We start from the raw sequence: 14,115 nt of genomic DNA on the forward strand, positions 1-14,115 counted from the left end.
AAACGCCCTTTCCGCATCCTTATTTCGAATAAGGGCGCGTGAAGGGCATATGTTCAAATATAACATCCTAATAACTGGTATAGGGTGTGGGGGTGTTTCTTGAAATGTTACACCCATACATTTTTTGGCAAGAAGTTTCGGTATGTTAGCTTGGCGAATGTTTTAAGCTGTTAATAATAATATCTGTGGTTTAACGTCCCAAAACCACGATATCGTTATGAGAGACGCCATTGTGTAGGGCTCCGGAAATTTTTACCACCTGGGGTTCTTTAACGTGCACCTAAACCTAAGTACACGGGCCTCAAACATTTTCACCTCCATCGAAAATGCAGCCGCCGCGGCCGGGATTCAATCCCGCGACCTGCGGGTCAGCAGCCGAGCGCCATAACCACTAGACCACCATGGCGGGGCTGTTTTAAGCTGTTAAGCCTCAGTGACAATATACAGCTGCGAGCAGCAACATTCCGGTTTTTTTCTTTCGATTCTAATCGTTGTGCGCCCACACCCGCGGCTACAACGTTTTACGATATAGCATGCATACACGAATTATAGCTATAGTTCTGCCCTGGAAGAACTAGCTATGGGATTTGCTTTATAGCGCTTCAGAAGGAAGGGAGGAAAGGGGGAGGGGAGGGGGGTAACCGCTTTATTTATATTTTTGAAAAGGAACCGCCATGGTGGTCTAGTGGTTATGGTGATCCACCGCTGAACCGCAGGTCGCGGGATCGAGCCTCTGCCGCGGCGGCCGCATTTTCGATGGAGGCGAAAATGCTTGAGGCCCGTGTACATTTAGGTGCACGTTAAAGAACCCCAGGTGGTCTAAATTTCAGGAGCCCTCCACTACGGCGTCTCTCATAATCATATCGTGATTTTGGGACGTTAAAACCCAACAGTTATTACTATTATATATTTTTGAAAGGGTGTTAGAGTGCATGTTTGCTTAAACACCCCATTCCACTTTTGTCATAAGGCGAAAGTGGAATATGGTTTTCATATTACGTCCTTGAAAATTGATGCATAAAGGTGTAAGTCCGTGAAGTATGCCTATGAAAAGGGTGTAAACCTGCTTATTACGCCCTTTATGTGGGGTATACGGGTGTGAGTAATAGACACCAAAAACACCTATATAGGTGTAATATGGCTTACAGTGTAGTTTTGTGCAGAGGCAAATTAGCAAATTTTGTTTCATTTACATTTTTTATTAACATTATTTTATATTCACACTTAAACGAACTACATTGCGTGCATTCAGAAATTTTTTTTATGCGAACATAATTCTCGCGAACGGTGTCTAGACTCAAACATTTGTTACGAGAAAGTGCTTGCTAAAGAATTCAAATATATTTGGTGGTTTTATGTAAGAAAAATAACAGTCTAATTACAAGGCACACCGTGCAATACGGGACTCGGAGATCAGTTTTGATCATATCAATATATTTTAACATGCACATAAAGCTAAGTACACGCGCGTTGCTGCATTTCCTCCCCATCGCAATGCGGCCGCCGCCGGCGCGCCCGGGACCTCGAGCTCAGCACAGCAATGACGTAACGACTGGGCTGCCATGATGGGTATGCTGTTCACTAGAAAGAGCGCTGATAATTTTCAGCCACGATTAGCCGCTCAATGGGCAACGTAGGCAAAAAAAAGAGTTGGACCACCACGGACTCTGCATTGTATATACGTACAGTTCTTGCGTTTCTTGTCCCACTTTTCAGTGAGAAGCTCGAAGCTTGTTGCAGCTACAATGACACCGGCGAGGACAGCCAAGAAAGCTCTGTAAAATTATAAGAAACTGCGGTGAAAGAAAGACATTTGCTTTGAAAGAAAATACGTGAGTATATGACTTGACACACAAATGCTTATGATTGCATCTGCATTCATTAAGGGTTGCTGAAACATATATAGTTAAATGTTACGATGTGGCCGCCTAACATAAATCAGTTTTTGGAAGTCACGTCAGCAGGCATAATAAAGTGGACTATTTTTCACCAGTTGTCATGGCTGGAAAAGGTCACTTTTTTTCAGCAACTGTACCGACAAACACTTAACATTTAACACATTTGATCGTGAACTATATTATGGGCAGTAAACTGTTTAACATCAACTTACTATTATTTAATGGCGTAGCTAGGGGGGGGGGGGGCACACTGGGCCCGTGCCCCCTCACCGAAATTTCTTCCCCATGGGATACAGAGCACAAAATGGCACTCGACCCCACTTATCTGCCCAGACACAATGTCAGATCAAGGAGGTGGCCCCCCGAAAAAAATGTCTGCCAACGCCACTGCTATTATTATGTATCGAAACACAACTAGAACGCAATCTCTCACCTAATTACGTATGTCTCAGTGATACTGGCGTAAGTGAGTTAAACAGGTTCTTCGGAGCCTGAATGCACGTGCGCAAAGGCGTGGGGATCTGTTTTCCCATTAGGCAGCCGCCTTCACTAATGATACGTACAACATCGTGATTGGCTGAAATATTCTCTTAAAAAAGTTTTTAGCGTGAGACGTTTTTGTGAATACAGGCCCAGTTACACATTAGCCAGCACCCTAAGCTTGAGCGGGTGTATGCAACTACACCGACAAGAACCTAAAAGCTTGTAACGATTGTTGTACCGGCGTTGACAATGTGCCTGAAATTACAAATGTTCTTGAAAAAAAATACTAGAGGGAACTCTTGTGCTACGAGCATTCAGAATGATAGTGCATCTGGGGTCGAATTCACAAAACTTCTCTTTCGTAAATGATTTTTGCCATTGGCTGGTTGCCTTCGTCAATGATATGTCCGGCATCAAAATTGGCTGAAATATTTGTCTTACGAGAATTTTATTCGTAGGACGTTATTTGCGAATACGCGCCCTGATCTGCGTCCGTTTGAATTTGAACGTTCTCCTGACATTATTAGCTGTGCTACATATGGTTTATCGGTTGTCCCTTCCATACCGAAGCTATCATATTTATTTTTAAACGCGGGTGATTATAGAGCTCTGAGTATAATATGAGGGAACGGATCATTTGTAAAGCCGCACAGACATTCATAGGCAGAGGCACGAAGGTCGGGTAAAGTATTACGCTAATTATAATTCAATGTTGGCTGAACCTCCACCCTTACGGCTCCCACAGCCAGCAGCGCCAAAGCACTACCTAATTATTTTTATACACTACATCGATGGCCGAAATTGTCTTGCGCATGCGCTGTTGTGGCTGAACTAATTTTGAGCCTCCTTGCCGCGTTTTCGGAAAAAGTTTACTTCCGCAACTGCAAGCAGGCGAAATTCGCCGCTAGGTTGTTTACTTGCAGCTTCTCAAGCGTGGACAAAATATAGTAAAAATATGATTTTTCATGAAACGGCCAAGGATACAAAATTTAGCTTTATGTACGTCCAGCAAAATATTTCAGGATGCGGTACAGTTAATTTCTTTTAATGTAATATTTTGTGGCATTTTAATGACGACAGCAGAAGGAAAGTTTAGAGACATAAAAAAAGAGAAGCGGGAGGGGTTCTATTTTCGCCCGCTTTCAAATTGTTATGTAATCTATACTGGGAAACGCTTTGCAGCTAACCTAGTGTCTACAATTCACATCTCGTACTTGAATCGCATTTAATATATGAAACGTATTCTTACATGCCACGCACACTGGTTTTTGTCAGCGCGAATGACTATTCCGCTCACCAAAGCCAGGTACGAGTATATTACGACGCACTCACATTATGCATGCCTGGGTAATGTCTATCCCATCGTCCACGCCAGTGACGCAGTTCTTGACGACGATATCTGCTGCAGTTCCGAACACTGGAAAAAAGAAAGATGCCTGCATTTACCCCCGGATGCTGTTTGAGTCACTTCATTACCTTTCTAAGCACACCTCGAAGAGTGCCATTGCATAGCGGTGTTACAAATAGTATCAGTGATGCGCTCTTTTCACGTCTCTCGAAATAAAACGGCGGAGCCTTACGGAGAAGGAACTTTGTTCTTGCTGTTGCCAAGTAACGCTCCTCGCACGAAGCACAGTTGATGTAACGCATGATCGAGTTGGATTTTATAACGTAAAGTTGTAGCACATTACTAGCGAGACGTTTTCTCAGTTTCTATTGTTTGATTGGGAAGACAACGATACATTTGCAACGCTGCGTGTGCTTGGACCTTCGGCACCTCCCCGGGCCATGGCAAAGCCCTGCCTGTGCGATACGCAAAATGAAAGTGCTGCTGGTGTTTTTAAGGACTGCTCACCTGAACAAAAAATTATGAATTACTAAAGAGTAATTCATAAGTGTAAGTGCGCGTGCGTGCGTTTGTGTGTGCGTGTGCGTGTGCGTGTGCGTGTGCGTGCGTGCGTGCGTGCGTGCGTGCGTGTGTGTGTGTGTGTGTGTGTGTGTGTGTGTGTGTGTGTGTGTGTGGTGTGTGTGTGTGTTTGACAGTGCGTATTTGTGTGTATACGTTGTCGTTGTATATACTATCGTCATCACCCGACACCTGGAGTAGCGAGCCAGGTGATAAATCAGGCTAACAGCTCCAGGGATATCATTAATAATTGCTATCTATCTATCTATCTATCTATCTATCTATCTATCTATCTATCTATCTATCTATCTATCTATCTATCTATCTATCTATCTATCTATCTATCTATCTATCTATTTTCAGCGGTGATTAAGGCTTTATCGTCTGACGATATCGGACTTCGAAAAGTCACGAGGGGAACAGAAATCGTGGCTAAGGCTTATAAAACAAATCAAACAAACGTCATGATAACCTGCTTAAACAAAGCTGCATATCTTACTTTTTTAATTTAATATTTTCTAGGCTTTGTCGTGACGCCAACCGGTGTTATAATAAAAGAACATGAGAACGTTTTGAAGAGTTCCAATGTTCGATACTTCATGAGATAGGAAAGTATCCGACGAAATTTTGTCATATGCTATGGTGGGAAATACTAAGAGCCTAGTAGGTCAACTAGCCAGGAGTACTGCGATTGCAAACTGCAGTGCCCCAAGAAAACAAGAGCCGTACTTATGAATATTCTGTTGCTCAAGTGACACCTGCAATTGCCCATATCAAAGACAATAACTTTATGAAGAGGCCCTATCAAGTAACGGGACCCAAGTGTTAGCCTGTGATGAAATATCCGGGCGAAAGTGGCGAGTGTTAGCCCAAAATATAAACCTGAGTTCCCTTAGCAGGCAGATGACAGATTTAGCCTGCTGTGCATGCCACTTATCTCTGTATGTCGCATATATAAGTTTAACGAGGTCCTATATTTTCCTAAAGAACTGCAGCGATCAAAACTTACAGGTCCTGCCAATGTTGGTAATATCTTGTTCAGTGCACGAGTTGATGAAGCACACGCCCATGCGAAGACCAGTCAACTTCTTATCCGCCAGATAGCCCTTGAAGCTTCCGGCCTATGTGAAAGAAGAAACAAAGAAAGTTACGACGACAGGCATTAACAATGAACTGGATACCGATTCACAATACAGGGTGTTTCAAGAAATGTGTCCAACCTTCTCAGAAAATAAAAAAAAATTTGATATTTGATTGCTGCCTTCAGAATTGGTTTTTCTGTAGTGGCAGGGATTTTAAGATGGTTAAAGAAATTATTTGGGACTGCAATTAAAAAAGTTAAATTAATTAACTTTTTAATTAGTGGAGTTAGGCGGTTGTGTCAAATCGGAGAATTGAAGTTCTTCATGCGAGAAACCCAACCCAACTTTGAGATTTCAAAAAAGTGGCATCTAGTAATAATTACGAAGTAATCAAATTCAACCAAATTCAATGGCGAAACTTAAACAGAAACATGGAAGAACGCAACTGTCATGTTCTTCTGAGACGTCCAAAATGAGTGAATGTCTTTTTCTGTAGCGCTAGGCATCTTAAGATGGTTAGAGACATGACTTGAGACAGTAATTAAGAAAGTTAAATTAATTAACTTTTTAATTAATGGAGTTAGGTGACTTTGTCAAATTGGGGAATTGAAGTTCTTTGTGCCAGAAACCCATCCCAACATTGAGATTTCGAAAAAGCGGCCTCTAGTAATAATTACGAAGTAATGAAATTCAAGCGAATTCGATGGCTTTCGCTGTTGAAAGCCGTTGCATTTCGTGGAATTTCATTGTGCTACAACAATTACTAGAAGACGCTTTTGCGAAATCTCAAAGCTCGGATGGGTTCCTCGCATGAAGAACTTCAATTTCCTCATTTGACACAATCACCTAATTCGGCTAATTAAGAAGTTAATTAATGTAACTTTCTTAATTACTGTCCTAAATGATGTCCTTAACTACCTTAAGATTCCTGCCGCTACAGAAAGAGCAATTCTGAAAACCCCGAGCAAATATCGCATTTTCCTGATTTTTTTAGAAGGTTGGACACATTTCTTGAAACACCCTGTATATCGGTTACAGGTATCGGAGAAAAAAAATTATATGGTGCAAAGGAGAGGCTACGATCTCCGCTCCTCCACATCTTCAAACAAGACAAGCTTTATTCGGTCTTTTTCTGTTCGTGGCTATCGATAATGTTATTGATGCAAGTACATCAAGGAAATGCAAAAGGCAAAATAAGAAAGGTAATTTCGTTCGTTAAGTGCGCGTGAAGTTCATTTACGGTACTGTTGGGACTTCGACGTACTCACAGCCCCCACGGTGGTCTAGTGGTTATGGTCGTCGACTGCTCACCCGACGGTCGCGAGATTCTATCCCGGCTGCGGCGGACAGATTTCGATGGAGGCGAAATGCTAGATGCCCGTGTACTCAGATCTAGGTGCATGTTAAAGAACTCCAGGTGATCGAAATTTCCGGAGCCCTCCACTACGGCGTCCCTCATAATCATACCGTGGTTTTTGGACGTAAAACTCCAACAGTTATTATTATTATTCCATGTACTCACAGTTGGCCTTTCTGCAATACCGTCGCTCCAATATATGAGCCACAACATCTTTCTTAATTTAGATGGTAACTATAAGGACACTGCAAATAAATTTTTTGCCGTCGCCATGACATTCAGTAGAAAGCTCAAGCGCAGTAAGATCTCATCGTACCACACGCGTGGTACGCTATGGGTGCGAGGGAAAGTTTGCAAGGATGTCTAGAGAAGGATAGTGCATGATGCACACCATGTTCCCGCCTGAGGTGGAGGGGCGAGGTCGGGAGCTGAGCTGAACGTCGTGTAAAACGTGCGGAGCCGGGTGTTCAGTACAGGTGAGCATGCGCCTCCTCTAATCAACCCGGCCGTAGCACACGCGGCTAGGCGCATATAGACCCAACATACAGGTCACCTGCGGCGGGCACGTAGACTAGGTGAACTGCCATGTCTTGTCGCTTCGTGTTCTCGTCATATTTGCCTTTGCGCGCGAGACACTATGCTTGTCACTTTAATTAGTTGGTGAATGTTCACTACGATAAATGTGGCCGATAAAACTACGAACTACTTCATGTAGTGGCCTAATACATTGCTACTGCTATCGACGTTCCGCCTTTCGAACAAAACTGCAATTGCTTAGTAATTGCGGCAGCAATTATATCGACATTCTCGGCGGGTTCTTGTCGCCGCCGTTGCTGTCGCTGTCATGTTCCGTATAAAGTCGAAGTCGTAACTTCGCCCGCGTATATGTTCTACGCGCTAGCAAAAGTGCGCGAGCGCTGGGAATATCTTTGGGATATTGATGTATATATACATACTTATACATATACCCAGCATGACGGCGGCGACGGCAAAAACCAGCCGAGACTGTCCATATAATTGCTATCGCAATAATAGTTAGCTGCTGGCCTTCTTTCGTATAACATACCAATCCTTCGCTATCGCATTCATTGTTTCGCCCTTGCGGGGAAACTGATATTTTGTGAAAACGGATAAAAGAAAACCGTGGTTGAAACAAAAAGTAATAACGGTACCCTTTGTCTGAATGAGGGTACAAAAAGCTTGGATGACGCTTAAACTTCGCCTTTACGAACGGAACGCGATAGCGTTATTGAGCGTTAGCGTTATTGTAATGTCCTGAACCATCTGCGCTATCACCAGAGCCATGACTAAAGGCACAGGCTAACCAACCAGGTGATGGGTGTGTACCCTGTGCAGCAACCAGGCAGGCAGCAAAGAATCATCCCGCCACTGGTGGTATCTGTGGCCTATGTTGGGTTTGATTCCGTCTCGAACCTTGACTTTTATTCTTTGAATACATTGAGATTTTTCGCTGACGTACAACGCCGATTTTTCGCTCCCAACCAACGCCGTCGACGCCCACTTCTCTGCGACACGGGCTCTTTAAGGCTAACGCATTAAGGTGTCCTGCAGATGAGTAGAAACAATGGCTAATTTCTTTGTTCTGCAGATCGCTATATGATGTTATTTGGTGTATTCTCGAGCACGCAGCTGCAGGACGACGTGTTTGTATACTTTTATAATATGTTTAGAAAAAGTATACCATTGTCTACTTCAGATCTCATTTGACGCATCTTGCTTTACCCGCTAGTACCTGAAGTTAACTAGCCTTATCAAGCTGGATTTGTCCAGAAAGGAATCTTCGGTTTTCGCTATTAATTCACTAGTTAGAAACGACCTAACGCGTTCAAAAAGTGTCTTGTGATAACTGGAAGTTAAAATCCAAATAAAAGTCTGGCAGAAAATAAACTCGAAGGCGTCAAGAAATGCTGCCGAACGTGTGGGATATATAACGGAAGTGTATAGCAGGATGTCTCTAATACGCAAGCTACGGCAAACGCGCAGCATACCGTGGACGCGAGCATTCGATTACAGATAAGATGCAAAAAGCTACAAGCCACCTTTTCTTTACAGCAAAAATTCATGCAAAACGGCGGTGCGTTGCGTCCTTGCTACAATTTTTATGCGCAGTGTAGCGTTTCACGTGCTTGGGCATATCCGGAATAGGGGGCAGACGCGACGCGCGCGAATCAGAGCGCGCATCAATCATGTCTCCCTTCCAGACCGGACATGGCCAAACCAGCGCCTCCGCGTTGGCGAAACACGGGAAGCGCTACATTGCACGTAAAAATTGTAGCAAGGACGGAACTCGCCTCATTTGTGCATGAATGTTTGTAGTGCAGGAAAGTTACATCGGAAGGTTTTGCAACTCGTCGATAGAAGGCTGCATTAAAAATATCAGCATTGTTTACTTAGCTCTGCAAGGATCAAATATTTTCATATTCAGACTCTGACCTGCAGAAGGATAATTGTCAACGTTTGTCTTAATGGCTTAATACTGATATGAGCGTTTTAATTCTTCAGTTAAAAACATTACGCCATTCTGTTTACCTACAGCGCAAGCGAAAGATTACGTGACCTGAGCTTGAAACTTGTACGAGGCAATAAAAGGTCTTTGCAAATTAAAAGGAAAAGCTTTTTACTAATCTTTACCAGTTAAGGGTGCTTCCTATGCACGCGCTCGCCGGTGCAGCCGATAGTGGACGCCTTTGATTGACGCCAAAGGCAAGCAAGCTACAAGGCCACGAAGGTCGAAAGATTCGTCAACCGTACTTGCCCTGTCGCACGAGTTAGTTTTTTAGTGCAAAGCACTTCGCGATATACTCCGCAGGCGTATGCCGTTCAGTGAACGTTGCTTTTCACGCGCTGGCGATGCGCGGCGCATGCACTGCGACCGAGGCGTTTATCTGTCGAGCGCGCGCAAGCGGCTAAAGCAAGGACCTGTCGAAGCAGTAGCAGAGGGTATTTGTGATCTTCGCTTCAAGTAGGTAAACAAATAGGCTGTAGTCGTAGCCAAGGTCAAACGCGAAGCCGACCAAGATCAGAAATTTTGACGCGCATGAGCGTCTGTGCACCGCTGTTGCTTCGATACCTGCTTGCTTCACTCTGTGAAACGTGTGCGCAAGCCACACATACAAATGTCTCAGTTGCACTGCATGCGTTCATCGAGGGCGCGTAAATATCCATGTTCACTGCGCAGCATACGCCTTTGTTTTATATGTGAACCGCTTCTACGATTGCGCTGGTTGCCGATGCTATTCTCTGCACAACTACGCAGTAAAACGAGAAATGGTACCCTAATATCTTCAGTGCAAGAAATATACGTTAACAGCAGAATTCCACAGACAATGCACATGACTCCTTTCCTGAGATTTCTAGCTTGCTTCGCCTGCTTCGTCTGTCTCAACTCTAATGTGCAGTTTAGTATTGCATTACATTCAGGATAGTCCCACTCAAGTCGGTGCGCAGTTCCTGCGGAAAGTGTCTTACTATAGTGGGACGATCGTGGTCACAGTATACCGTAATGCTATGGAAGCAGTGGCGTAAAGTTGGAAATGTGTCGATTTTGCAACTTACGCATGGAGCCCACCAGATTCGCGCGCGTCGACTTCTCATGAAACACTAAGTGAGGGGTGAAAAATGGTTTCCTATAATACAATTTTATATTAGTGAAGTTGACAATGCAATTTGAAAAGCACTTGCGAACAAAAAGCTGTTTCTCACTTAGAATACGAAAATTGCGCTTAAAAGTGAAAATTAAGAAGTAGTAGTGTTTCTGTGAGTACGGATGCTCAAAATAGGTATTTATAGCATCTAACGCCAGACCAGACATTATAGGCACTATAGAAACAGTACTAAACATGTTATTACCACTAAATCAATCCTGATATGCACAAGAGGCTTGACATCGAAGCAAGCAACAAAATAGCTATTTACCTAAATTTTGCTATCCAGTCATTAGTTGCACTAATACATGTTCTATACGTCATTGGACCAGTTAGTAGCAACTGGCTATGGCTGTGAACCTAGATTGTGTATTTTCCGGTCATTTAAAAGGAAACCATGAATTGGTTTGAATTTCAATGCATGCAGTCCAGTACTGTGCAAAAAGCTTCACAAATGCGTTGTGAAACTGCGAGACCTGATAAGTAATCTCCTGTACTTCACGCTTGCTAGCGCGGTACCGTGGTACTTCAACGCATTATGTCTTTTGTAGACGGTGCCCGTGGCCGCAGCCTTTGAGTGAAGTTAACACGGGCTTTTTTTTTTTACAACCGGCGATTGACAGCTACATTGCTCAAGCGATAATAGATACTCTTTTTCATCGCTAAAAGGGAAGACAGAGTACACCCCGATTTACTTTGAATGGGCCATAGCGGCGAAAGAGCGTTGCAGAAAATTAAGTTATTCCACTGTACTAAAAATACTGAGGCTGCGTAGGCGCTTTGTACTCGCTTACACGTGAGTTTTGTATAACAAACCGGACATTCGTTCCGCTTAGGCTACCTGTCTTTTATCTCCGATTCCTCACCGCAGTAGCGGGCATTCGTGAACTAAAATTGACATCCTCCCTCATTACCTTCCCAGGCATGCCATTCTAGCCACAAGTTTGGAAAGTACATCATCGGAAATGTATACCTGCGATTTTAGAGCCACCGGCTGGTCGCTCCTTATCCCGTAAAAAATAACGCATTTTACAAAATAACGCTAGCAGAAAAAAAGGACAAAGACATTATAACAAAGTCCACTCACCCTTTTATGAGAGAAGCGGAAGGCTGGTATAACGTTGTCGACGAAGGAGAGGTCGTCGCCGACTAGCACGTGCACGTTGCAGAACTGACCGCGGACCACCTCGACGCCGTGGTCATCGTGCACCACGGTCTCGATGCACTCGTCGTAGGCGCCTATTTCGGCCAGCGACGCCTGGAGGAACCCCGTTGGATACTTCGCCGTAGCGTCGACCACTGCGCCATATTGTAGCCGTAAGTACAAAACAAAAGACGGTTTTCACGGCCTCTAGCCTATGTTACGCATTAGACAATTTTAGTTGGGTAGTCTGCAGCCGCTCTGCGGACGCAGACTCCTAATTGGAAATGGTTGGCAGCCTGCCGTCGCAGAGCTGCTGCGGACGCCCAACTAAAACTATCTATTACGTGTTCCATGTCTCTGAGCCAAATTCACCGGATGACTGTGAAGGTGTACTGTCCACAACCTGATTTATCAAGTGTTTAAATGTTCTAGGTGCTAATTTCAGATTCTTTCTGGCAACGAGATCGTTAGCCCGTTCACCATCGTGTGGACGAATGAGGCGTTGTTTTTTTTTTTCTTTTTTTTTCAAATTCCCCTTCAAGCGGAACTGAGCAAAACGCAGTTTCTTGCTACTGATAATATGGTCGAGCCTGCTCCAAGAATTTTTTGCCAGTGCACTCATGTCACAAAAATACCTCAAACCCGTATAGCAGTTAATGTGCATATATCCCACTAACTTCGGCATTAAGCAGTAAAACTGGAATTTGTTTCTGACAGATCTAAACATTTCATTTGGGATTTAATTGGCTACACAAAAGAAGCCCAAATGGCAGCGAATTAACGACATAGCAACGCTTTGCGACAAAATTAACATCATCCCTGTGCTTTCCTCGGTGCGGTTCTTTGTTGGATCAGCGTAATAGCGATTACTAGACTTGTAGAGCAAGTGGTACTTAATGGCAATAGGTGCACCGTTCTGGACCGTCGGCAGCGTTTTCTTGTTCTTGGCATCTATTAACGCGATAGCGTTAAAGAGCTCGTTTTGCAAAATTCCGGTGTCGGTGGCGGCAGCGTCTTTGGCTGTGAGCGAAAAGTCAGCGTTGTCCGTGAGCAAAAATTCCAGGTAGATGCAAATAAAGATAGAAGGCAGATGGCCCGCCCACTTTCGCTTTCCTTGCAGCAAGGTTTAGATCGCCACCGAGAAGCGAAGGCAGGCTAGCGATTGGGAAAGTGATACGTATACGGTCAGATTACGCTATCACGTTTTGCGGGGCAGAACCATTGAACCGCACCAGGCGTCAAAACCTGTGAATTGCGCAACGAGTAGGTGGTCTAAAGGCCCATCGATTACAAAGTGCTCAGCCACGATTAATCAACATCGTCAGCAGAAACAGCATCAAGAAAACGTGCAGCTGCGCTGGTGCGCGTGTTGCCTCACGGACGCGTAGTGGGTACGTTGCCAATTCAGAAAAGGAATAATTATATGGCGTAGTGCGCGCTTCGCAACAATACTTGCGGTATGCATTCTAGGACACTTTTAACGGCCATCGTTACGCGCAGAGACGTTTCTTTCCTTGCGGCAACGTTGAGGTGCCAACCGAGAAACGAAGACAGGATAGCGATTGACAAGGCAATGCGAATGGAGTCCGATACGCTATCTCTTGAAGGCAAAGCTCAAGCGTACACCAAAATTTTTGAAGGTCTCTAAAAAGTCTCAGCTCACCTTCTTCTTAGCTTCTTCTAAGCTGCCGCGCCGTTTGGGATCACGTCTTCAAGGAATAGATTAGCGCCCAATATCTTCATTTCCGTTGCCTTCCATTTGAAATATATCGTCTTGGAGCGAAAGAAGGACTTCATACTACAGCGCAAAACTCGAAAAGAAACACCAACAGGCAGAAAGAAGTAGTCAAGCCTGCCTTTTATTCTTTCTACTTGAGTTTTACGCTACAATATTGTGTCCTTTAGTAAGTACCAACATCCCCAAGAAAAAGTAATTACGGATCGAAAGCACGATATCAAAGCAACTAGGCCGCAAATTAAGCAGATTGGAGGCGGCTGTGTTGGTTGTTTAGGCCACGAGGTGTGGGCGCAGCGCTGGATTGATAGATCTGGCTCAGTTTCATTCAAACAAGTGCAGGATTTGGCTCATTTTTATTTTATTGGAAACCTGCGTTTTTTTTTAGTCTACATAACAATCAGGAATTACCCCATTATGATTACAAATGTTTTTAAAGTGAAACACACGTGGGCGTGTTTTACGTTCCCGTGAAATTTAGCCCAGTTTAGGTCTCTAGATTTGGCTGTTTTGGAAAAAAAAAACTCAAGTAGATTTCATGAATGCTGTGTGCTCGAATCTATACTTGTTACTTTCCATCTACTATATCACCTTAATGTTTATCGCAGAAACTTTGCACAGGCGGCAACAAAAAGGGAAACGCACGAGCGGGGTTGTGTGTCCCTTCTTGCCCGTATATGTACAAAGGCTCGGCGCTAAACACCAATAATATGTCGCACTGACAAGGTCAGAAGTCCACTCTTACGCTCCCCGGCTTACGGCCCACTGACCCTGGCGATAAATTAGGCTTATTGCACAACTCGGTCCCTTGATGAACACAAAACGGAAGACGAAATTATAAATTG

The 14,115-nt window shown here is 44.0% G+C and overlaps 1 protein-coding gene across 1 annotated transcript in view; it reads right to left on the minus strand.

Moving 5' to 3' along the window:
• Window positions 1-3,709: 3,709 nt before the first annotated feature.
• LOC125756881 (uncharacterized) overlaps window positions 3,710-14,115 on the minus strand; it is a 52,971-nt gene continuing 42,565 nt past the window's right edge. Inside the window, exons 3-5 of the mRNA XM_049411888.1 lie at window positions 11,479-11,690; window positions 5,297-5,408; window positions 3,710-3,798 (exon numbers count right to left, since the gene is read on the minus strand). Coding sequence (XP_049267845.1) covers window positions 3,710-3,798; window positions 5,297-5,408; window positions 11,479-11,690 — 413 coding nt within the window. The remainder of the gene's footprint in view (window positions 3,799-5,296; window positions 5,409-11,478; window positions 11,691-14,115) is intronic.

This window comes from Rhipicephalus sanguineus, chromosome 1, assembly GCF_013339695.2.
Source record: "Rhipicephalus sanguineus isolate Rsan-2018 chromosome 1, BIME_Rsan_1.4, whole genome shotgun sequence".
NCBI lineage: Eukaryota > Metazoa > Arthropoda > Arachnida > Ixodida > Ixodidae > Rhipicephalus > Rhipicephalus sanguineus.